Here is a 27,228-nt window from a genome sequence, read left to right as displayed (position 1 = left end):
CCGTTTTGTTTTGTTCTTTCTACCCTGGGGGGGTGGGGAGGCACTGGCTATCCACTCTATTTATGCCTCTTATCTTGTACGTCTCCATCAAGTCACCTCTCATCCTACTTGGCTCCAAAGAGAAAATCCCTAGCTCGCTCAACCTTTCCTCATAAGATATGCCCTCTAACCCAGGTAAACCTCCTTTGCATCATCTCTAAAGCGTCTGCATCCTATGAGCAATATACACAATGGGGGAGCCCAGTGGGTCAGGCAGCTTCGATGGATGGGAATAAATAGCTGATGTTTTGAGCTGGGGTGGAAAGGAAGGGAGGAGAGGTCAGAATAAGAAGTGGGGGGAGAAGGGGAGGAAGTAATACAAGATGGCAGCCATGATACGTGAAACCGGTGGGGGGGGGATGAAGTGGTGAGTTGGGAAATTGATGGGTGAAAGAGATAAAGGACTGGAGAGAAAGGGGAATCTGACAGGAAAGATCAGAAGGCCATGGAAGAAAGGGAAGGAGGAGAAGCGCCACAGGGATATGATGGGCAGGTAAGAAGAGAAGGTAAAAAGGGAAACAAGAATGAGGAATAGAGGAGGGTGCAGGCAATTACCAGAAGTTCAAAAATCAATGTTCATGCCATTACGTTGGAGGCTACCCAGGCAGCTCCAACCTGAGTGTAGCCTCATCGAGGCAATAGAGGAAGCCATGGACTAACACGTCAGAATGGGAATGGGATATAAAGTTGAAATGGGTGGCCGGCAGGAAATTCAGCTTTTTCGGTGGAAAGGAGCTCATTGAAGCAAGCTCCCGATCTACATCTTCCTATAATGATGTAGCCAGAACTGAACACAATGATCCACATGGTCTAAACAAGGTTTTATAGAACTACAGCATTACCTTTCCTGCTTTTGAACTCAGTCCTCCAACGAATGAAAACCAACACATCATACACCTTGTTAACCACCTGACCAGGCCAGTCTCAAGCAAGAGAACATCTGCAGATGCTGCAAATCCAAGCAACACACACAAAATGCTGGATGAACTCAGCAGGCCAGGCAGCATCCATGGAAAAGAGTCTCGGCCCAAAATGTGACCGTTTACTCTTTTCCATAGATGCTGCCTGGTCCGCTGAGTTTTTCCAGCATTTTGTGTGTGTGTTACTTATCAAGCCAATGACTTTTCATATAACTCCACATTTGCCATGCTTTCTTATGTATGACTATTAATAAACTATGATTTAAGGAAGTCTACTTAATTGTGCTGCTTCGTCCAAAGTAGCATTAGCAACATCCATGGACAATGTCCGAAATAAAAGAAAATTAAAGCATGTCCTCACCACCCTATCCTCCAACAGGAAATTAAATGAATATTTATAATGGTATGGATGATGTTTTCCAGAAAAATTGAAGCCAATTATAAAACCAGCCACTTGTTTATATGCTTATTTTTGCTGCCTTAAATATTGTTGTAATTTATTCATCTAGCTACTTTTCTTAAGGTACTTATTTCAGAAAAACTGCAGCAAACATTTGATCACATATAAAAGCAGGGAATTTGCTGTATTGGCCAGTTCAGGTGGTAGAAGAAACTACATAGAATTGGCCATCGTAATGGATGGAAAAACATCTAGCTAATCCTGGAGAGCTGCTTAATGGCCATTTAATGGATGTGAAATTAAAAATTTCACAGGAAATATTGAAGTGGGATGGAGACCCTCAGTTGACCTATAGGTAGCCAACATATGATGGAATACTCATGCAGATCACGAAAGAGACTGATGCCTTGCTAATGGAGGTTGATTAAATATGCAAGATCCATTATAAGGCCCTACAATTTTGAAATGCAGCTGCAAAGTTTCTCCTAGTTGTACTTTCTATAAGATGGTGGGAAAGTGGTTTGCTGCTTGCCATTATTCAGGTATCTTCGGTCCTGTCCACCAAATGTTGTTGGCAGTTGCTTTTTTTTAACTGCACATTTTACACTGCTGGTGTTTAGGGCAGCAATGGAGGTCCTCTGTTTCTGCCTGTCCTTGGCCACTCAGATGTAGAAGGAGTCTTCATTGCTGTTTCTGTAACAGTTTTGTTTTACCAGTCAGGGTTGTTGTTAGTCCTGAGTTGAACCCCTGAACTGGAGGACCAGTGGACCACTCCTAGTCTAACCTCTGCCCTTTGACCTGACCAAGAACTAAATGATAAAGCCTTCACTCTCCAACATTGCTCCCTAAGTCATTGAGGTACACAAGCATCCAAACCACAACAATGTTGTGGTCCTCTTGGAGATGCTGACAATTTATACAGAATAATACAGTACAGTGCAGGCCCGTTGTACAATGTTGTGCTGACTTTTTAACTTTAAGCCCAATCTAATCCTTTCTTCCTGTACAGCCCTCCACTTTTATATCATCCATGTGCCTATCGAAAAACTTGTTAATTCCCCTAATGTATTTACCTCTACCACCACACCGGGAAGGGTGCTCCCCACACCCACCACTCTCACTGTATATAAACTTACCTCTGATATCACCCTATATTTTGCTCCAATCACCTTAAAATTATGCACCTTTGTATTAGCTATTTTCACCCTAGGAAAAGGACACTGCCTATTCGTTTGATCTATGCTCTTTATCATCTTGTACATCCCCATTAAGTCACCTTTCATACTCCTTTCCTCAGAAAACATGCTCTTTAATCTCGGCAGCATTCTCTGCACTCTCTCTAAAGCTTTCACATCCTCACCAGAGAACTGCCGGTGAGGACCTCTTCATTGATTGGAACTCTTCTTCAGCATTGAAAATTAGAAGTATGCTGAATGGTGTAGATGACCACTGCATCCAGCCCACCATCCCAGCCCTCCCCCCACCCCCCACTCTGCCACTGTGCAGTGAAATGAGGATCTGTTGCACTTCATACCCAACCCTTCAATTCCACCATGGTCAGTGTAGATGGCATGGTCCAATTCAATACAGGCTTCCCACCATCTGAGAAAGGTAAGTGCAGCAAACCGATTCCACTTTTTCTTGAGCATTACACATGGTCTCATCCTGAAACATCGACTGTTTATTCCCCTCCTTAGGTGCTGCCTGACCTGCTGAGTTCCTCTGCTATTTTTGCCTGTTGCTCAAGATTTCAAACATCTGCAGAATCTCTTGTGTCTGTGCTTTTTTCTTTATTTTAATTAATAGTTTTTAATGTATGTCAGTAGTTTTCCAATAAGTGCATTATATTTTGATTCTTAAGTATTGTAATTATTTAAACTCTTTTTTAGAAAGAATTGAAAGGGTGGTTGAGAGCTCAGGTTGTAAGCAGGTCCATGAAGATTATCTGGGGAAGGGCCTCAGATTTATCAGCTGCTGCTCTAAGACTACTCTGCTTCACAGGATGCCATGGAAACAAGATCTGAAACTGGTTTTGTCTCATGTACAGCCCTAAGAATCATACTGCTGGTACTGATGGGGACTGGAAAGGTTTACAGCAAGCTCAAGGCATATAGCATAATCTGGTTCAACAGCTACCAATTATTAGTCATGCTTAATTTCTGCTGGCTAATTGCTTTACACTGTATCCCAAAATCAGTGGAAAGCAGTGCCAGTGCCTGATTTTGGATTGCGGATAATGAGAAATTTCATACATTCCTCGGGAGCTTTCCATTCCAATAAATGTTCAAAGTGCAAAGTAAATTTATTATCAAACTAGATATAGAGACTTTCACCATATACAACCTTGACAACAAACACAAAATGCTGGAGGAACTCGGGAGGCCAGACAGCATCTACAGAAAAAAGTATAGTTGACGTTTGTTTGTGTGTGTGTTGCTTTGATTGCCAGCACCTGCAGATTTTCTCTTGTTAGTGATATATAACCCTGATATTCATTTTACATACAAAAATCATAGTACATTAAAAAGCAAAATCACATCAAGAAAGACCACAGCCAACAGGACAGAAAACAACCAATATGCAAGAAAACAACAAACTGCAAACACAAATATAAAGGGTCAATAAAGAAATAGTAATCATAATAAATATATAAGCAATAAATATCAAGACCATGAGATGAAGAGTCCTTGAAAGTAAGCCCATTACAACGGGAACAGTTCAGTGCTGCAAGTGGAGTTGAGTGAAGTTATCCCCTCTGGTTCAAGAGCCTAATGACTGAGGTGTAATAACCGTTCCTGAACCTGGTAGTGTGGGTCCTGAGACTCCTGTACCTTGTTCCTAATGACAGCAGTGAGAAGAGATCATGGCCTGGATGGTAGGGATACCTAATGATGAATGCTGTTTTCCTGTGACAGCACTCAGTGTAGATGTGCTCAGTTGTGGGGAGGACTTTACCTGTGGTGCATTGGGCTGTATCCACTACGTTTTGTATGATTTTCCATTCAAGGACATTAGTGTTTCCATAACAGGCCATGATGCCACCAGTCAATATGCTGTCCACCACATATCTGTAAAAGCTTGTCAAAGATTTCGATGACATTCCAAATCTTTGTAAACTTCTAAGAATGTAGAGGCGTTGCCATGTTTCTTCATAGTACCACTTATGTGCTGAATCCAGGACAGAACCACTGAAATGATGGCACTGAGGGATTTAAACTTGCTGACACTCTCTACCTCTGACACCCTGATGAGTACTGGCTCATGAACCTCTGGTTTTCTCTACCTGAAGACAATAATCATCTCCTTGCTCCTTGTGGCATCACTCAGCGAGATTTTCAGTCTTTTTCCTTAATGCTGATTTGAAACTTTTCTTGATTTGGTCAATGACAGTGGTGTTGTAGGCAAACTTAAATATGGCATTGGAGCTGTCCTTAGCCTCACAGTCATAAATATAATGTGAGTAGCATGTAATCAGTAGCTGATCTCCAAAGCCAGCACATCCTTATGGAATCCTGCATGAAGATTCCCACCTCCCTTTGCACTTCTGAATTTTTTAATTCTCTCCCCATTTAGAAAATGGTCCATGCCTTTACTCCTTCTGTCAAAGTGTGTGACCACTGCATTCCATCAGCCACTTCTTTGCCCATTCTCCTAATCTTTCTAAGTCCTTCTGCAGAGTCCCTGCTTCCTCAATACGACCTGGCCCTCCACCTATTTTTGTATTGTCCTCAAACTTGGCCACAAAGCCATTAATTCCTTCATTGAAATTATTGACATGTAACATGAAAAGAAGCAGTCCCAACACCAATCCCTGTGGCACATCACCAGCAGCCAACCAGAAAAGATCCTCTTTATTCCCACTCTTTGTCTCCTGCCAGTCAGCCAATCTTCTATACACACCAATATCTTTTCTGTAATACCATGGGCTCTTTATCTTGTTAAGCAACCTCATGTGCATCACCTTGTCAAAGGGTTTCTGAAAATTCAAATAAACAACATCCACTGACTCTATTTATCCTGCCTATTATTTCCTTAAAGAATTCCAGCAGATTTGTCAGGCAAGATTTCCCCTTAAGAAAACAATGCCAACTTTGCCTTACATTATCATGTGCCTCCAAGTATCCTGAAACCTCATCCTTAATAGACTCCAACATCTTCCAACCACTGAAGTTATGCTAACTGGCCTATATTTCCCTTTATTCTGTTTCCCTCTCTTCTTAAAGAGTGGAGTGACATTTGCAATTTTCCAGTGCTCCAGAACCTTTCCAGAATATAGTGATTTTTGAACGATCATTAGTAATGTCTCCACAATCTCTTCAGCTACCTCATTTAGAACCCTGGGATGTAGTCCACCAGGTCCAGGTGACTTATTTACATACCTTCAGATATTTCAGGTTCCCAAGTACCTTCTCCTTGTTATTAGGAACAATATTCACTTCTGACCCCGACACTTTTGCATTTCTGGTATTCCGCTAGTGAACTCTACAATGATTGTCCAGCCCAGGACGTGCTCGTTCCTGTATAACAACTATTAAAAAGGGTAAAAGCAGTTTTAATTGAAATTATATAAAATATTTAAAGCAATTTACAAAATTGAAAACATTACAACAAACATAAATTATTTCAATTAATGTATCTTATCCTATCATGTTTTAACCCACATATCCTGTGCCAGTATAAATTAGTTGAATCTAATGTGAACTCAATATAAAAAAAAAAACTGGAGGAAGGGGATTCCAGCAAGTTGACACTTCATTGCTAAATTTTGCAAAGTCAGGCGGTGGAGCAGAGTTGGAATATCACTGGCAATGCCCAGTCAGTGAATCCAGATGTGCATTGAAGCTAAAATATTGAATTTGCTGGTTCTTACATTAAGAAATGTCCATACAACATGTCGAACAGTTGGCTGTTAGTCTCATCCGGGAAACTTCAGGATAGAGATCACAGAGATGAAAACATCTTTGATGTCCTTTAACTGGTGATCTCTTCCACCGTTAAAGATGTTGAATTCATACTTCTTTGATCTAACATAATTTAAGGGGAGTGGAGGAAATTTTAGGGGATTATTATGAGTCAAACATTATAAATCTATTTTTTTTCTGGTAATCATAGAATTGATGAAAGCTTGATGTAATTGATGCCTGGAGATCTACAAATCAATGAACCATTATAATCCCACAAAATGTTTTTCTTAAATAACAAATTCTCTGGAAAACAGTCCAATTGTTGAGAGCCTCTCTGTACCTAATAGAGAACCTAATTTCATGCAAACAGATACATTTTTTCATTACTTATTATAGTATAATAACAATGATCATGGTTAGGAGCTGTCCTATGCTTCTCTGAAGCAAACACATCCTGATCCAACTGCAAATTATTCTTATTAGGCTAATATCAATAGCTGCTTGTGTTCATGATCCAGACAATTTCCATCACAAACCTTAAAGATTTGTTTCTGTGTGACACGTTTCAGAAAAAGCTGTTTACAATTTGCTAATCTATTTTTATAGGATATGATCCTTTTTTTGAACAATATAAGCACTTCATATTCAATATTCCTGAGCAATCTCTTTAATGTTCATCTTTTGAGAAATCTTTTGAACTAAATTCACAATACCTTAAGGTCATATAGCTGGAATCAAATTCCACTCAATCTACTCTGGGCACATGTTTGTCAACTGATATTTTGTTGATATAGTATCCGAATTTCAAATTGTGTAATGACCTGCTTAAAATGTTGATGGCTAAGCTGCCAGGTGTTCTATTTTAGCAGTTTTCTGTAAAAGCAGTGTATCCTGTTGGTAAGAGTGTTTTGGCTTTGGCTAAAGATAATGAGCCATGTTGTCCAACCTGTGTCAGCCAATCAGGAGTAGGATGGCATGGAACGTTCTCAAGAGCTGGGCGGGGAGAGTTTTCTGAAGGACAGTGGTCTGGCTTTGGGGTCTTTTGGCAGGAGGAGATGAGAGAAGAGCACCAGGGAAGATGCCTGGAGGATCCCATTCAAAGAGGAGACCCTTTTGCAAGGAGTGCTTCGTGAGACAGAGGATTCCAAAAAGGGAAGTTTTTGGTGATCATCTGATATTGTTCACAAGTTGTCAATACATCAAAACTGCTGAGGGCTTCTGTGTGCATCATTATCAAAATAAAGAATACTGATATCAGAATATGAATTAATATATGTTAGAAAGGGCTACTGTCAGGAAATGGTGGTTGGTGATGAGAATTCAGTGCTGTGAGTTAAGTGATACACCCAGTTACTAGAGGAATCAGCTCCGATGTTTATGTGCATGTTTAGGCTGGTTTAATGGTGTTGGCACATGGTCAAGTGGTTAAGGCATTCGTCTAGTGATCTGAAGGTCGCTAGTTCAAGCCTTGGCAGCGTGTTGTGTCCTTGAGCAAGGCACTTAGCCACACATTGCTCTGTGACGACACTGGTGCCAAGCTGTATGAGTCCTAATACCCTTCCCTTGGACAACATCGGTGGCAAGGAGAAGGGAGACTTGCAGCATGGGCAACTGCTGGTCTTCCATACAAACATATAAACTGTAATGGTCCTTTAACTTTTTGTTCTCTGTTAACTGTTTGAAAAAGAGTTATGCAATTATTTGCAATGAATGACAAGCTGAACCAAAGTATTAAAATCAATTCATAAATTGCATTATTTATTTTCCAGATCCTGTTTTTTAATTATTAGCTTTTTAAAAATGCTTTGCTGTGCACCATTTCCTGATAGTAGCCCTTCCTAACCTATATTAATTCATATTAGTATTCATATATTAGTATTCTTTATTTTGATAATGATGCACACAGAAGCCTTCAGCAGTTTTAATGTGTTGACAGCCTGTGAACAATATCTGATGATCACCAGTGTTTTAATACTTGGTGCTGCAGTTCTCCTGAGAATCAATATATTAAGGAAGCACTTTACTGCTTGCTTCAATTTGTTTTACATAAGACATAGAACAGAGAACAGTACACGATGCAGCGGTGACTTATATAAACCTCATCCACTCTCAATCTCAAACAAGAAAATCAGCAGATGCTGGTAATCAAAGCAACACACACAAAATGCTGGAGGAACTCAGCAGGCCAGGCAGCATCTATGGGGAAAAATAAACAGTCAGTCTGAAATGTCGACTGTTCACTGTTTCCCATAGGTGCTGCCTGGCCTGCATTTTATATTTATTGCCGTTCTCTATCTATCCCATCCCTCCTATACTGCTCATAACTCTTCATTTTTTCTGTTTAATGTGCCTGTCTAAGTCTCATAAATGTCCCTAATGTACCAGCCTCTGCGACTGTCCCTATCAGTGTATTCCACACACCAACCATACTCTGTGTAAAAGAGCCAACCCTGCTTTTGACATCTCACCTAAACTTTCCTCCACTCAACTTAAAGAGATGTCCTCTGGTATTGTCCAGGGGAAAAAATTATACTGACTGTTCACTAACTCTATCTATTCCTCATGTTAACTTATGCACTTCTATCACGTTGTCCCTTATCCTCCCTCACTCCAAAGAGCAAAGCACAAATTTTCTCAACCTTTCCTCATAAGATGAGAAGAAATTAAAATCTGCCAGAGGTTTGCAGGATCAGTGAATGTAAAAAATGTAGATGTGTTGTGTTCATATTTTCCACTCTTTTAATGCTGTTTTTACATGCCTCAAGGAGATCTGTGATTTTTTTTGTGAGAATGATGTAACGGTCTTTTGGAGGTCACCTGATGTAATTTTCCCACTGATGTGAGGTCACGTGATGTGAGGTCACGGGAGAGTGAAGCCTTTATCAAATTACAGGACCCGAAGGATTGAGAGGAGTCAGTATCATTCGGCAGTTTAACAAAAGGATTGACCTTATTGAGTCTTCGTTGAAGGAGTAGTGACCTGTATCGAGAATAACTCTTGCCAAAAGAGAAAGGATTTCATGCAGGATTTGCTTTCTAGAAGAATTCAAGGTCAGTTGTTTTAAACTGTTTATTTCCTGCACCATGAATCCTGTGGACATAACCAGCAGGAAAGTCGCGTCTATGAAGGAATCCTTCTCCAGAGAAGTCTCTCCCAATTGAACATATAAATCTGTTGGACGTTCGAATTTACCATTTGAAGAACTATATCTGACTTTACCGCTTTAAGGTTTTCGTTTTTTTTATTGTTTATCCGTGCTTAATAAATGTTTGGTTGTTTTTATATAACCTGTCTCGATTGATATTCATTGTTGCCGGTTACGTAACATGTTTAAGAATCAATTTGATTAAACCAGGACCTTATTATCAAAGCATAAAATGTCCATGCCAAGATTGAATGTCTCTGCCAATGTGACCTTTTGGGAAGACACTTCAAATTAGTCATTTTTTTCAGACTCACACCTTAAAATTTCTTTCCAATTTAATTTGTAGGCAATCATTGTAATTTATGTAATGATATGCAGATTTTGGAACAAATTATATATTTGTTATGACCATATGAATACCTTCCTATGCCCCAGAAAAGTTGAGTGAGGGCATGATTTTTGCAATATGACTGTAACTTCTTTTGGGTCTACATCCAATTTGGGACTGTTCATATTTTTTTACTGACTAATTTTGGTACAGGCTTCACAGGGTCTATGTCACAAAAGATTCTGCAGATGCTGGTAAACTTGAACAACACATACAAAACGTTGGAGGAACTGTGTAGACCCGTCAGTGCCTATGGAGGGAAAAGAACAGTCAACATTTCAGACTGAGGCCCTTCATCGATTAGAAAAGGAAGAGGACATGTCAGAATAAAAAGCTAGGTGGATGAGGAAGGGGGCACAAGGTATATAGATTAATCTGGTTGAGATGGGAAAGGTGGTTTGGTGGGAGAAGAGGATGATGTAGGAAGCTAGGAAGTGACAGGTGGAAGAAACAAGGCTGAAGAAGAAAGAGAAAAACAGGAAGGAGGTGGGGAGCCAGAAGGAGGTGATAGGCAGGTCATAAGTGTGGAGAGGGGAAGAGAAGGGCTGAGGGAGCCACAGAAATGAAGGAAAACAAAGGAGAGAGTAAGGAAACACAAGAGATAGTTACTGGAAATTAGAGAAATTGATGTCAGTGCTGTCAAGTTCACAGAATCAGTGATGAGATTTTGCCCAATTACTGTTGCTCCATTGAAATTTCTTGTGTTCCTCTACCTTACCATTAGGTAATCTCTCTTGGTGATTTCCTTGATTCATCTTTGGTATGTCTTCTATTCCATTTGCTGATGGGTTCACAAAGATGCAATTGGCAAGGCTAAATACTGTGCACCATTATAATGAATTGTCAATACTAATGGATTTCAAGGTACTCAGAATGATGTTTATTGCTGGGAAGGATGATGTAGATCACAAAAGAATGAGTTCTATGACATTGTTCCCTGTGTAAATGTGAAATGAGGCTTAAATGTTTCTACGTTGTATTGGTATAAAACTTCCTAAGTGTTTAAAGGGAGCATAATGCTCTTATCCAATTGATAAGAGCATTATCAAGTGAAATATATTATTTTTAGAGGCATTAGAGCAGTAGGGGAATTACAAATGACAATGGAGAAGCAGTGATTCAGGGAGTTAATCTAGAACAAACACCCAAGGCATCTGAAATTATATAATCAATTTTGCAATTGGATTGTTGAATCGGCAATCATAGATTATACTGACGAAGCAGGATCTGAGTAGATTAAGAGCTGGGGAAGAGCTCGTAATGAAGTGATTTGAAAACAAAAACCAGCAGTACAGAAGATCATGCTGATGATTGCCAACTTGGAGAAATCAGCTCGCAGATCAAGGTTAAGTTAGGCTTTGTACTTTTTTGTTGGTTTGAATGGGGGGTGGGGCAGGCTGCTGCAGAGAAGTAAAGTGAGGGAAAGGTAAATTCCTTTCCAAATTAATCATAGTTTAATCTTTTAAATTATTGAAATGTATTTGAAATATATTTAGTGTATAGCAATCAAAGATTTTAAATATTGTTTTTAACATTTAAGTCATTTAAATATGTCTGAAATATATTTAGATTATTTCAAACAAATACTTTATAACTTTTTAAAAACTATTGCCAGTGAACATAAACTCAGATCCATTTAAATACCCTGAAAGGTTTTACAACAAGCAAAGTTGGGGGTGTGGCTTTATTGGCAGTCATTACTGTGAAAGCTGATCTGGGAATTTTGACACTAGTGCAACTCCACTGCATGTTCTTAATCTGGATCCTGGAGGTTTGGGAGATGGGTGATTGTTGGTGGTGGATATGGAAACTACATGTTAGACTTTTAGGTCTGAAGTCTTGCTTAACTGGAGAAAATTCAGAAATGTGAAGAGCAAAGGGACCTGGGAGTCCTCATGCAGGATTCCCTAAAAGTAACTTGCAGGTTGAGTCGGTGGTAAGGAAAGCAAATGCAATGTTAGCATTCGTTTTGAAAGGACTAGAACACAAAAGCAAGGATATAATGCTAAGACTGTATAAGGCCTTGGTCATACTAACTTGGAGTATTTTGAGCAGTTTTGGACCCAATATCTAAAAAACAATGTGCTGGAATTACAGAGGGCTCAGAGGATATTCACGTGTATAATCCTGGGAATGAAAGGGTTACTATAAGAGGACTATTGATGGTTCTGGGCCTGTACTTGCTGGAGTACAGGAGAATGAGGGTGGATCTCATTGAAACCTACCGAATGTTGAAAGAGTGATTGCGGAGAGGATGTTTCCAATACTGGGGGAGTCTAAGATCAGAGGGCACAGACTCAGAATTTAGCACAGAGATGAGGAGGAATTTCCCAAGCCGGTGGGTGGTAAATCTGCAGAATTTATTGCCACATATGACCAAGTCATTGGGTATATTTAAAAAGGTTGATAGGTTCTTGATTAGTAAGGTTATAGAAACATAGAAAACCTACAGCACAATACAGGCCCTTCGGCCCACAAAGCTGTGCCGGTCATTAAAGTTTACTGGGTGAAGGCAGGAAAATGGGGTTGAGAGGGAAAATAAATAAGCCATGATCAAATAGTGGAGCTTTCCTGATCGATCAAATGATAAATTCAGGAAGAATACTAGAAATAGTAAGTGTTGTGCAGAATGCCAAGCAGTATTTTAAATTTCACAATCATTTTTATATGCCAGTACAGCTGGGGAGTTTATAAGAGACTCAACACTCGCATGTAATGAAACATTAAGAAAGGAATCAATCATTTCTAAATATGAATTGAATTGACTTTATTACTTACATCCTTCATATACACGAGTTAAAATCTTTATGTTACGTCTCCATCTAAATGTGCAATGTGCAATTATAGTAATTTATAATAAATATTATGTATTATGTACAACAAGACAGTCAATATAACATAGATATACAGTTGCTTCACCATGAATTAAGCTGTCTGATGGCCTAGTGGAAGAAGTTGTCCCGGAGCCTGTTGGTCCTGGCTATTATCCTGCAGTACCGTTTCCTGGAAGGTAGCAGCTGGAACAATTTGTAGCAGCATATCACAACAAACATTCTGGGTGCATCACAAGGTCTCTGAACGTCAACTGAGAACATAGTTCATAATGATGTTTTCTTACAAATTATGAATCAAACCCAAGCTTGGATATGCTTCTCACATTATCTGCAAGGTACAGATCGTTTATGACTATCTGATTCCAACCATATGAATATCATGAGCAATGTGAAAAATAGTTTTATTTTGCCAATATACACAACAATATCCCCCTATATAAAGTCCATCATGCTGGTTAATGTTTTATTTCCTTGTTAAACATAAAGAATCCTGATATCTGACACAGTTCTAGTCTACTTTAATGGTCATTATATCACTGGTTTCCCTCCAACTCAACTCAAAAACATTATCCAAATGGATTAAATCTAATACTGCCATTGTTACAAAGAACTCAATTCAAGTATATCAAAGCTGTAATGTTCTTAAAAGAAACAAAAATGGTTTTAATCAATTTTGAATTTTCTAGGAAATATTGATCATCAGTACAGTAATTTTATGGGTCCCTGTCCAAGGTCTAATGTACTTTTGTTTGTGTTTGATCACCTTGACAGTCTATCTGTTTGCTTTTGCAAAACAAACTGACCATGAACTACAACATGGAGATCTTGTTCATTGTTTGTCCCTTAAGTTCACAACCCTGCATAGTGTACACATGTTTGTCATTGGCTCTACCCATATGTACTATATTGCATTGCCAACAACAAAAGCATTCATCAGGTGAGTCTTACAACCCCATTGTTCTATTTTCTTTTTTAAATCTAAGGTCCTGATAATTGAACAACTATTTTCAATATCTGAAAATTTTCTGAAATTTCCACAGTGCTTTGATCCAGTTAATTTCAAAGTTCAAAGTAAGTTTATTATCAAAGTACATATATGTCACATATATACAAACCTAATATTCCTTTTCTTGCAGGCTTTCATGGTAGATACAAAGGCACAGCATAGAATCAATGAAAAACTACACACAGCAAGATGGACAAACAACCCATGTGCAAAGGACAACAAACTGTGCCAATACAAAAAGAAGAAAAAGCAATAATAATAAATAGATATAAACAAAAAGTATCATGAGATGAAGAGCCCTTAAATGTGAGTCCATCGGTTGTGGTAACAGTTCATTGTTGAAGTGAGTGAAGTTATCCTGTCTCGTTCAAAAGCTTGTTAACTGAAGGGTAATGACTGTTCCAGAACCTGGTGATGTGGACCCTGTGGTTCCTGTACCTCCTTCCTGATGGTAGCAGCGAGGAGAAAGCATGCCTGGGTGGTGGGTTTTTTGATAATGGATGCTGCTTGACTTCCACACCATTCTTTGTAGATGTGCTCAATGGTGGAGAGGCCTTTACCCATGATGGACTGTGCTGTATCCACTATTTTTTGTAGGCTTTTTTATTGAAGGGCACTGATGTTTTCATATGCCATGATCCAACCAGTCCATCAGTATATGCTCCATCGCACATCTATAGACACTTGTCGAAGTTTTAGATTACATGCCGAGTCTTTGCAAGCTACTAAGAAAGTAAAGGCATTGCCTTTCTTTCTTTGTAATGATGCATTGGTGTTGGATAGATCCTGTGAGATGCTAACATTGAGTATTTCAAGTTGCTTATCCTCTCCACTTCTGATCCCCAATGAGGACTGGCTCATGGACCTTTGGTTTCCCCCTGACTTTGTCAATAATAAGCCCCTTCATCCTGCTGACATTGGGTGAGAGGTTGTTGTTGTGGCACCACAAATCAGATTTTCAATCTCCCTCCTATATGCCAATTCATTACTACTTTGATTTGGCCAATGATAGTGTCTTTAGCAAGCTTAAATATAGCAGTAGAGCTGTGTTTAGTCCACAGTCGATAGTATAAAGTGAGTAGAGCAGGGACTAAGCAAACAGCCTTGTAGGACCCCTGTGCTGATGGTGATTGTGGGGATGTTGCCAAATTAAATTGACTAGGGTCTGCAAGTGAGCAAATGGAGGATCCGGTTGCACAATGAGGTATTGAGGCCTAAGTCTTGGAGCTTCTTGATTAGTTTTAGGGGATGGTAGTGTTAAATAGAGAGCTATAGTCAATGATGTATGCATCTTCTCTGTGCAGATGTTCCAGGGTTGAGTGAAGATCCAATGAAATTGCATTTGCTGTTAACCTGTTTTGAAGATAGGCAAAATGGAGTGGATACAAGTTGCATCTTCAGAAGTTGATTTGTTTCATCGCCAACTTCCCAACACACTTCATCATCAACTTCTCAAAACACTCTATCACTGTGGTAGTAAATAGTACTGAATGATAGTCATTGAGGCAGGTTACCAAGTTCTTTTTGGGCACTGGTATAACTAAAGCCTGCTTGAAAAAGATGTACTGTCAAAGTGAGAGGTTAAAGATATTGGTGAACACAACACTGAATTTATCAGCACAGATCTTCAGTACTCAACCAGGTACCCTCTCTGAGCCAGATGGTTTCTGTGAGTTCACCCTCCTGAAGATGTTCTTATGTCGACCTCAGAGATTGAAGTTGGGGACAGTGAGAGTTCATGAAGGTACCTTCAAGTTTTGTTGGTCAAAATCAGTAAAATCAGGAGGAGAAGATGGCGGCGCGACGGCAGCGTGCACGGCCTCTCTGGTGAATGATATCTGTAATCTGTCAAGTAGGGGACTGTGCACAATTCTGATTTGATGGAGACGGACATGAGAGCACGGAGGAACATCTGGAAAACTTCTGAAATGCCTGCTTTGCTGCTGCTGCTGCTGTGTGGTAACTGGAAACTCTGGAGCAGAAGGCCCCGAATCCTCGGCTTTGCTTGTTTCAGCGGCCGGGGCTAGGTTGAAGGCGCTCGGCAGAGGATGGCGCTCGGGTGGCTGTATTGGTGGAGCTGATCGGAGGCTCGAAGTTTTTGGATGGACGGACTCGGTGTCGACTGTGGTCGGCTGCCTCCAAGGCATCGGCAAATTGACGGTGCTTGGAGGTTTATGGCAGGGAGTTTCTCCCTTTTGCTGCCTGCTATCGGGGACTCGGGAGTCAATCGAATCATAGAACATAGAACATAGAATAGTACAGCACAGTACAGGCCCTTCGGCCCACAATGTTGTGCCGACCCTCAAACCCTGCCTCCCATATAACCCCCCACCTTAAATTCCTCCATATACCTGTCTAGTAATCTCTTAAACTTCACTAGTGTATCTGCCTCCACCACTGACTCAGGCAGTGCATTCCACGCACCAACCACTCTCTGAGTAAAAAACCTTCCTCTAATATCCCCCTTGAACTTCCTACCCCTTACCTTAAAACCATGTCCTCTTGTATTGAGCAGTGATGCCCTGGGGAAGAGGAGCTGGCTATCTACTCTATCTATTCCTCTTATTATCTTGTACACCTCTATCATGTCTCCTCTCATCCTCCTCCTCTCCAAAGAGTAAAGCCCTAGCTCTCATAATCTCTGATCATAATGCATGCCCTCTAAACCAGGCAGCATCCTGGTAGATCTCCTCTGTACCCTTTCCAATGCTTCCACATCCTTCCTATAGTGAGGTGACCAGAACTGGACACAGTAATCCGAGTGTGGCCTAACCAGAGTTTTATAGAGCTGTATCATTACATTGCGACTCTTAAACTCTATTCCTCGACTTATGAAAGCTAACACCCCATAAGCTTTCTTAACTACCCTATCCACCTGTGAGGCAACTTTCAGGGATCTGTGGACATGTACCCCCAGATCCCTCTGCTCCTCCACACTACCAAGTATCTTGCCATTTACTTTGTACTCTGCCTTGGAGTCTGTCCTTCCAAAGTGTACCACCTCACACTTCTCTGGGTTGAACTCCATCTGCCACTTCTCAGCCCACCTCTGCATCCTATCAATGTCTCTCTGCAATCTTCGACAATCCTCTACACTATCTACAACACCATCAACCTTTGTTTCGTCTGCAAACTTGCCAACCCACCCTTCTACCCCCACATCCAGGTCGTTAATAAAAATCACAAAAAGTAGAGGCCCCAGAACAGATCCTTGTGGGACACCACTAGTTGCAATCCTCCAATCTGAATGTACTCCTTCCACCACGACCCTCTGCCTTCTGCAGGCAAGCCAATTCTGAATCCACCTGGCCAAATTTCCCTGGATCCCATACCTTCTGACTTTCTGAATAAGCCAACCGTGTGGAACCTTGTCAAATGCCTTACTAAAATCCATGTAGATCACATCCACTGCACTACCCTCATCTATATGCCTGGTCACCTTCTCAAAGAACTCTATCAGGCTTGTTAGACATGATCTGCCCTTCTCAAAGCTATGCTGACTGTTCCTGATCAGACCATGATTCTCTAAATGCCCAGAGATCCTATCTCTAAGAATATTTTCCAACAGCTTTCCCACCAGAGACGTAAGGCTCACTGGTCTATAATTACCTGGACTATCCCTACTACCTTTTTTGAACAAGGGGACAACATTCGCCTCTCTCCAATCTTCCGGTACCATTCCCGTGGACAATGAGGACATAAAGATCCTAGCCAGAGGCTCAGCAATCTCTTTCCTCACCTCGTGGAGCAGCCTGGGGAATATTCCATCAGGCCCCGGGGACTTATCCGTCCTAATGTATTTTAACAACTCCATCACCTCCTCTCCCTTAATATCAACATGCTCCAGAACATCAACCTCACTCATATTGACCTCACCATCATCAAGTTCCCTCTCATTGGTGAATACCGAAGAGAAGTATTCATTAAGGACCTCGCTCACTTCCACAGCCTCCAGGCACATCTTCCCACCTTTATCTCTAATTAGTCCTACCTTCACTCCTGTCATCCTTTTTTCCTTCACATAATTGAAGAATGCCTTGGGGTTTCCTTTACCCTACTCGCCAAGGCCTTCTCATGCCTCCTTCTTGCTCTTCTCAGCCCCTTCTTAAACTCCTTTCTTGCTTCCCTATATTCCTCAATAGACCTATCTGATCCTTGCTTCCTAAACCTCATGTATGCTGCCTTCTTCCACCTGACTAGATTTTCCACCTCACTTGTCACCCATGGTTCCTTCACCCTACCATTTTTTATCTTCCTCACTGGGACAAATTTATCCCTAACATCCTGCAAGAGATCTCTGAACATCAACCACATGTCCACAGTACATTTCCCTGCAAAAACATCATCCCAATTCACACCCGCAAGTTCTAGCCTTATAGCCTCATAGTTTGCCCTTCTCCAGTTAAAAATTTTCCTGTCCTCTCTGATTCTATCCTTTTCCATGATAATGCTAAAGGCCAGGGAGCAGTGGTCACTGTCCTCCAGATGCTCACCCACTGAGAGATCTGTGACCTGACCCAGTTCATTACTTAGTACTAGAACTAGTATGGCATTCCCCCTAGTTGGCCAGTCCACATACTGGGGACTTTGAGACATTTTTTTACTGTGCCCATGGTTTGTTCTTCATCAAATTATGGTATTGCTTTGCACTGCAATCCAAGTAACACACACAATGCTGGAGGTACTCAGCAGCCCAGGTAGCATCTACGGAAAAGAGCACAGTTTACGTTTTGGGCTGAGATGAAGGGTCTCGGCCCGAAACGTTGACTATACTCTTTTCCATAGATGCTGCTGGGCTGCTGAGTTCCTCCAGCATTTTATGTATGTTACCACATGTTTCTTGTCTTTATTTGTAGGAGGCGATGGCATTCAAGCTCTGCTGCAGCTATCGAGTATCCTTCTGTGATTCCTATTTGGTCCACTTTGCATGTGAGATGTTTTCCAGAGGTCATACATGGATCTCTTATACTCTACTTGGTCACCAGACCTGGAAGCCACTGATCTGGCTCTCAGCAGATTGCGTATCTCCTGGTTCACCGAGGGCTTCTGGTTAGGGAAGACTCTACATGATTTTGTGGGGACACACCCATCCATGACAAACTTTATAAAATCAATGGCAACCGTGGCATATTGATTCAGGTCCTCTGATGAGTCCTTGAACACGGCCCAGTACACCAACTCAAAGCAGTCCCACAGCTGCTCCTTTGTGACCCTTTTATTTTTCTTACTTCTGGAACTTTGCTCATTAGCCTCTGCCTTTGTAGCTATTCCCCTATACTGTGGACAGCAACTACCCTACAACTGCTTCTTGCAGAATTCTATTCACAGTTAATCCAATCAATGCTAATGAGAATTCATTTTCAAGCCTACAACATTGCTTTCAATCCCGGAAGGCGTGAGTATCCATGTGAAAATAGTTTTGATGATCCCATTATATAATAGTCACCTGGTTTTGTGCATCCAACAACATTTTCAAGATGATTGAGATACCAGAGGTCATTTTGAAATGTTCCTTCTCCTTCCAGATTGACTTGGAAGGAATTTTGACATGCTCTTCTACCACATGCCACTGCCCCCTTTGAAATATTGTCATCATAGAACATAGAAACCTACAGGACATTACAGGACCATGTTGTGCTGACCATGTAACCTACTCTAGAAACTGCCTAGAATTATCCTGCTGTAAAGCCCTCTATTTTTCTAAGCTCCACGTACTTATCTAAGAGTCTCTTAAAAGACCCTATTGTATCCGCTTCAACTACCTTCACTGGCAGGGCATGCCATGCTCCCACCACTCTCTGTGTAAAACACTTACCTCTGACATCCCCCTTGTACCGACTTCCAAGCACCCTAAAACTATGCCCCCTGTGTTGGCCATTTCAGCCCTGGGAAAAAGCTTCTGGCTATCCACACGATCAATGCCTGTCATCATCTTAAACACCTCTATCAGGTCACCTCTCATCCTCTGTCGCTCCAAGGAGAAAAGGCCAAATTCACTCAACCTATTCTCATAAGTCACACTCTCCAATCCGGGCAACATCCTTGTAAATCTCCTCGGCACTCTCTCTATAGCATCCACATCCTTCCTGTAGTGAGGTAACCAGAACTAAACACAGTACTCATATGGGTTCCTCTTACAAAAACAGAGAATGAGTTACTTGCATTCCAGTTTAGTGTCCTCCTGCAGGGTCTCCTCAACATCTGCAGATAATGCCTGACCCATGACTTCCTCCAGTGAGTTCATTTTGTTTTTATGGGTTCTGAGGTGACTGTTGGGTCTATGTGGAAGCTGCAGGCTCCTCCACGTATGCCACAGGAAGTGGCTGACTAGTCTGAAAGGTAAGTGGTGTTCTCCTTCTGCAATTTACAAACCTGGGAATACTCCACAGGGCCGGCAGCTTTTCTGCATTTCCCATTTTATTTCATATCTTCAAGCATCTGCAGTAAACATCTCCATCGGGGGTTCCAAACTTTTTGTTTATGCCATGGACCAATACCATTAAGCAAACGGTCGGTGGACCCTGGTTGGGAACCCCTGATCTACATTAACTATTCCGGTGAGGAGATTGGGAAATGTCTCCACCAAGGGAAGTGTAAGGCACTCCGTCCTTTCGCTAGCCTGCAAGTCGTCGGCCTTGGGCAAGGTGTAGCACCTGCTTAACTCCCCCACCACCCCCGATCAGTGTCACATAGAGCCATGGGAGCAAGTGCTGAATGGTGCTGTGAGCAACTGATGCATGCCGTAAGTCCTGGTCATGCGACCACTGACGCCAGGCAGACAATCTTTGAAGAATATTGACAATGGCTGCGGCCTCACGTCTTGTCAAGGATATTTCACAGAAGGCAATGTCAAACCACTTCTGTGGAAAAAAAATCGCCAACAGCAGTTATGGTCAAGACCATGCTCGCTAACGTCATTCTACAAGGCACGTAATGATGATAATTAACTATTCAGTGCGGTCGTATCAGTTATTAAACTATCTGTTCCGTTATTTATGCTGAATGATAAAAGTTTGATTTTGATCTCCTCAGTCTTACAAAAATAAACCCAAGTACAAATTTGATTCCGCAAACTTTGGGGTTGCTGTACCGTCTCACAACCCCGCCCCCGGCTCTGAGCACGGAGTGTGTCCTAGGTTAAACACTGCCTGAGAAATTCCAGTGATTGCCGCGCACTCGGTACCGCGAAACGCGCCCTACTAATTACTCTTGCGAGAGAGCGGGGAAAGTCTTCAAAGTTTCCACTCAGGATCAGAATACCTTTCCCACCATGTCGCGAATGTTGAGCTTTGACCCGCCCGATATCGAGGTAAGAGTACAAGAGTTGCGACTTCTTTTCCTGTGACAAAACATTTTTTTGGGGGGGGCGAGTTTCTTGCAATTTCTTACTGTATGGATTCAACCATGGCTCTCCTGCTTTCTCTGCACTAAAATATCCATTGTTTTTCTCCATTAATGCTGTCTGACCAACATGAAGTCGCAGAATGGCTTCCTTGTATGGCTGAGAAAAGTAATATATTCATCTTCCTCTGTCGTTTTCGTCTTGTAGTCTTGTTAATTCACAACCCCGTCCTACCCCCCACCCCAGCCCTAATAGCCGACAATAGTTTCCTGCATGTGTGTCTTTGATTACCACTATCAAACTGATATCCAGCTGTGAATCAGAAATTTCATTCATCTAGGTATTGGTGAGTCTAAAATTGACTCATTTGTCTATACCACATACTTCATTGCTACAGTCTCCATTCTTTTTCCTGGAGGTGCTTAATCAAACTATTAGTGTTACAGGAAACGCACACAAAATGCTGGAGGAGCTCAGCAGGCCAGGCAGCATCTATGGAACAGAGTACATAGAACCTTGGCCAGAAACATGATTCTACTCTTTTCCATAGATGCCTCCTGGCCCTCTTGAGTTCCTCCAGCATTTTGTGTGTTGCTTGGATTTCCAGCATCTGCAGATTTTCTCTTGTTTGTGTTGGTGTTACAGCTGGCATTGAGAGAATATTCAGCCATACAGTTTGTTATAAGAAGAGTACATGTCTTCACCTCAGTAATGTTATCTGAATCAACCCCTCCCTGAGCTCATCTGCTGTGGAAGACCTCATTCATGCCCTTACTCTTCCAATGGCTCTACCTTCCATTCAAAAAGTTTAAACTAATTTAAAATTCTGTTATCCATGACTGAATTTGCACGAAGCCTCATTCACTTATCAACTTTCAGTAATCATCTGTGAAGCAGCATCTTGATTTTAAAATTTTCATCCTTTGCTCTCAAACCGCTCAGTAATCCTCTCCTCTGCTATCTTTGTACTACCCTCCAGAATGTTAGTTCTCCAAGTTATTAGTGCTCCAACAATTCTACCATTTTGAATAGTCAGGTGTTTAATCAAAAGTTTAAAGTAAATTTATAATCTAAGTACCTCTATGTCACAAATACTACCCTGAGATTCATTTAGTTGTAGCCATTTACAGAACAAATAAATAAGATAAAATCAATGAAAAACTACACACAGCCTGACAAACAGAAGACCGACTGTACAAAGACAAAGTAATAATGGTAATACATAGTACTGAGAACATGAGTTGTGGAGTCCTTAAAAGTGAGTATTTAGGTTGTGAAATCAGTTCAGAGTTGAGGTTATTCATGCTGTTTCAGGAGCCTGATGTTGAAGTATAATAACTTTCTGAAGTGTAATAACTGTACCTGAACCTGATGGTGTGGCTCCTGTACCTCCATCCCAATGGCAGCAGTGATAAAAGAGCACGGCCTGGATGCGGGGGTCCTTAAAGGTAGATCTTGCTTTCTTGTGGCAATGCTCCTTTCAGATGTGCTCAATGGTGGGGAGTGCTTTGCCTGTGATGGACTGGGCTGTATCCACTACTTTCTGTAGGCTTTTCCATTCACTCTGTGATTGGTAAATATAGTTCCAGTTGCCAGTACTCCAAGTTCTGGATTCCCTGACTCTCTCCACCCATCTCTCCACATTCTTTACTATGCCTCTAAAAATCTCTCTATTTGATCAAGCTTCTGGCCATCAGTGCTAATATCTTCATGGTGTTAAACCTTTCTTAAAACAATCTCAGGAAGCACTTGGGATGTTTTACTGTGTGAAAGATACTACATATATTAATACAGATTGCGTTGTGTGGTGAGTGACTGCTGATAACATTGGAATGTGACAATACGTATTTGCCAGCTGCCTCTGGTGTCTTCCAGGTGCCTCTGGTGTCTTCCATTCTTGTCCTTCTGCTATTGTTGCAGGTTTTGCCATGATCTTTGATCACTCGCCATTAGCTTCATTTATTTTTTTTTAAATTTCACCATTAAGTTAATTTCAGTTTGCTTTAGATTTCCAGCATATGCAGAATACTTCACTGCCCATTGATTCATACTAAACCTATAATTGCAAATTGGACAATAGTTGACATTTCAGCAATGGGCTGACCAGGCTAAATATAACTAGAGAGAATGTATCACAGTTCTACAGCATTTTCTATTCTGCTCAAGTCCTTACACACCTATACAATAGCCAATAGGTGCAGGAGTAGGCCATTTGGCCCTTCGAGCCAGCACCGCCATTCACTGTGATCATGGCTGATCATCCACTATCAGTATCCAGTTCCTGCCTTATCCCCATAACCTTTGATTCCGCTATCTTTAAGAGCTCTATCCATCTCTTTTTTGAAAGCATCCAGAGACTTGGCCTCCACAGCCTTCTGGGGCAGAGCATTCCATATATCCACCACTCTCTGGGTGGAAAAAGTTTTTCCTCAACTCTGTTCTAAATGGCCTATCCCTTATTCTTAAACTGTGGCCTCTGGTTCTGGACTCACCCATCAGCGGAAACATGCTTCCTGCCTGCAGCATGTCCAATCCCTTAATAATCTTATATGTTTCAATAAGATCCCCTCTCAGCCTTCTAAATTCCAGAGTATACAAGCCCAGCCGCTCCAATCTTTCGACATATGACAGTCCCGCCATCCCAGGAATTAACCTTGTGAACCTATGCTGCACTCCCTCAATAGCAAGAATGTCTTTCGTCAAATTTGGAGACCAAAACTGCACACAGTACTCCAGGTGTGGTCTCACCAGGGCCCTGTACAGCTGCAGAACGACCTCTTTGCTCTTATACTCAATTCCCCTTGTTATGAAGGCCAGCATGCCATTAGCTTTTTTCACTGCCTGCTGTCCTTGCATACTTGCTTTCAGTGACTGATGTACAAGAACACCTAGATCTTGATGTGCTTCCCCTTTTCCTAACTTGACGCCATTTAGATAATAATCTGCCTTCCCGTTCTTACCACCAAAGTGGATAACCTCACATTTATCCACATTAAACTGCATCTGCCATGCATCTGCCCACTCACCCAGCCTGTCCAAGTCACCCTGCATTCTCATAACATCCTCCTCACATTTCACACTGCCCTCCAGCTTTGTGTCATCAGCAAATTTGCTAATGTTACTTTTAATTCCCTCATCTAAATCATTAATATATATTGTAAACAGCTGCATTTCCAGCACTGAACTCTGCGGTACCCCACTGGTCACTGCCTGCCATTCCGAAAGGGACCCGTTTGATTATGTGCCGCTGTTTCATTTAATTTCAACACTACATGATTGAAAATGCACCGTGGATGAGTGAAACATAAGAATGACTATTCCCAAGTTGTTTTAAACCTACAGAAAGGTAGTTTATTAACTTTCTGGCTTGAGAATACAAGAAACTGCAGATGCTAGAAGTTGGAGCAACATAGAATCTGTTGCAAGAACTCAGTGGGTCAAGTAGCATGGGTGGGAGAAAAGACACTGTCAACGTTTTGGGTCAAAACCCTGGACAGGACTGAGGGTGGTGAGCTGAGGTAGTCAGAAAAGAGAAGAGAAAGGGAGTGGCAAGAAAGGATTACAAGGCCATTGGTGGACTGAGAAGGGGGGAGGGTTGAGATAATCATTAGCTTGATTTGTCACAGGAACATCGAAATATTAAAGCATACGGTGAAAGGCATTGTTCTGCCCCAGTGGGCAATACTGTCAAACAATTGTGCTGGGGGCAGCCCACAACTGTTGGCACACATCTGGTGCCAACATAGCATGCCCACAACTCAACACGGTACATCTTCAGAATGTAGAAAGAAACACACAGTCAAAGGGAAAATGCATAAACTCCTTAGAAACAGCAGTGGTAATCAAAACCTGTTCGCTGATCACTGGTGTTGGAAAGCAATAACATGCAGCAGTGCCACCCACACTATAGCCAGGTAGAGGAGATGAGCAGGGTTGGAGCTGGGCAGCTTAATGAGAGATGGAGACAGACAGAGAAAGAGAGGAAAAGGCAAAATAAATAGAGCAAGGTGGATGGAAGTAATGTGAAGATGACAGCTGCTCGGGGGGATAAACTGGATACAGATACGGAGGTGAAAATAGGAACCATTAGAGAAGGGAGAACACTAAACAAGTTCATGTTAAAGTCTATTGTCCTCTCATTGTACATATTGATAAAGTTTAAGGGAATGGAGGATTCTCTGATCCCTGTAAACAATGAATTTTAAGTACTGACTACGTCTGTGACTGCAGTGTGTTTGAATAATGTCTCACAGCTGCTTTCTTTGGAGCAAGATGATTAAAGTTCGCCCAGATCTACATAGATGTCTCTGGGCTTTTCACACCTTTTGATTTTGACAAAAAGCAGTACCTGATGGAAAGTAGACAGAACATTCCTTTCTTAATTAAAGCATAAAAATTTGACGGATGTTCTTATCTTTGTAATTAAGTTGTGGCTCCAGTAAACCAGGTAGGATATTCTTTTCTTTAATTAAGATGGCTGGAGTGTCTAACAAATTGATTGTACTTTTGTATCAATAGTCCATTGAGTTGGCCGGAATAGTTATCAGACTGATTGTTCTCTGTATCAATAGTCCATTGACTTGACCGGAATGGTTATCAAACTGATTGTTCTTTTGTACTGGTGGCCTTGTAACTTCTGACAATTCTGACATCGGGCAGTGAACTTGTAGAACCTCTGGGGAGATGAGAAAGGGTCTCTCCCTGATGTCGGGTCCAAGTTCACTCGCCGGCTGAGCTCGAAGAAATAAATGGGTGAAAAGATAAGTAACGATCTTTTTGTGCTGTCGTTATTTGATCCAGCAAAGTTGTGTTTACATTTGGTGCCGTGACTTGGATCCCAACAGAGGGATCATCTCTCTGGGCTGAGTAAGTGACGGGGCTTGAATGGAACACAATTTGAGTGGCAGGCGCCCCGAGGTAGTTTACCTTTGGCTACTCCTTGTTTCCGACCGAGCATTTTTGCCCCTCGCCCGTTGGGACTGGTACCTTGACGGGATCGGACAACCCGTTTGGATACAGAATTTAAGGTAAGCAGTTGCCTCTTTTACATTGCTGCGGGTGACAGGATATGGCTGGTTGAAATTTGACGATTCGGAAAAGGGGTTGTGCATGCCTCACGATATAGTCGGTTGAAATTTTTAATTAATACGAGACTGGCAGCTCGGTTAAATTCTCACCTTAGCAGCAGAAATATGGCCGGTTGAAATTTAATGAGACAAGTTCAGGATAAAGGAGGAAAGGCCTCCAGAGTACCTGAGAGTTGGTTTTTTTTTGTGAGTACTGACGGAAAATAAGCTAGCAGTTCTTGTGAGAATTAAAGGCTGCTAGTGACATTGGGTACTCTGTATTGTTCCTAAGGAAAGAATCGGGACTGGGGACCCCAGTCAGTAGAGACGGACATTGCTACTTGGTGGATTTGACCTTATCAGCTGCTTGCTGATAATATGGCCGGTTGAAACTGATTAAGGGGGAGGCAGGCTGGCTAAAATTCTCAGCCAGTGGCTTGTGCCTAGGCCCGTGTGTTGTGTATTTTGTGTCTATAAGCTGTTTGTCTCGTTGGTTTGTCTGTGTTTCATGTATTTGTGATTTTGGCTACTTGCTTTACTTTGTACAGCACCCTGGTCAACGTGGTTGTTTTTAAATGTGCTATATACTTGACTTGATAATTAAGAACTGATAAGGGCAATAATGGGACAGGCCCTTGATACAGTTATGTGTGATCAAATACCAGATAAGAAAAGGACCTCCGGATGTTAAGTGCAGCGCTAACAAAGAAACTAGGGAAACAGTGTGGTCACCAGGGGAAACGAGCAGTAAATTTAATTTGGGAAAAGAATTGTAGTAAAAAGTGGAAATTATTGATTAAAGAATGGAAAAGTAGAGCCTATACTAAATGGAATGGTACCTTACTGGCCAGCTGGAGGAATAATGCATGTGATAAAGGGATAGAGGTATGTATGGCAGAAGGGATGCCCAAGAGTTGGGAGACACTGCAGGTGGAGTGGAATGCTAATGGGTAGAAGGGAGAAGAAAGAAAGAGAATGAGAAACAAAGAAAACAGGCAAAAGCAGATATGGACAGACAGGAAGGTTTAAAATCGGCACTGCTGCGTGGGAAGATCTAAGGCCAGTATGGGATCCTGAACCCATATCTGGCATACCGACCCTGTTTAAGGACAGTGACCACGATGAGGATTGGGCACCCACTTTACCAGAGGCTGAGTGCACCCAGTACTTCCGAACCGCAATC

At 41.6% G+C, this 27,228-nt stretch overlaps 1 protein-coding gene across 1 annotated transcript in view; it reads left to right on the top strand.

The window, feature by feature from the left end:
- Positions 1-20,801: 20,801 nt before the first annotated feature.
- The window catches only part of LOC140205806 (dihydropyrimidine dehydrogenase [NADP(+)]-like), a 927,724-nt gene continuing 921,297 nt past the window's right edge, over positions 20,802-27,228 (top strand). Inside the window, exon 1 of the mRNA XM_072273510.1 lies at positions 20,802-20,946. Coding sequence (XP_072129611.1) covers positions 20,908-20,946 — 39 coding nt within the window. The 5' untranslated portion in view covers positions 20,802-20,907. The remainder of the gene's footprint in view (positions 20,947-27,228) is intronic.

This window comes from Mobula birostris, chromosome 12, assembly GCF_030028105.1.
Source record: "Mobula birostris isolate sMobBir1 chromosome 12, sMobBir1.hap1, whole genome shotgun sequence".
NCBI lineage: Eukaryota > Metazoa > Chordata > Chondrichthyes > Myliobatiformes > Myliobatidae > Mobula > Mobula birostris.
Note: the sequence above shows the minus strand (reverse complement) of the source record. Positions and strands in the feature narration are given on the sequence as shown.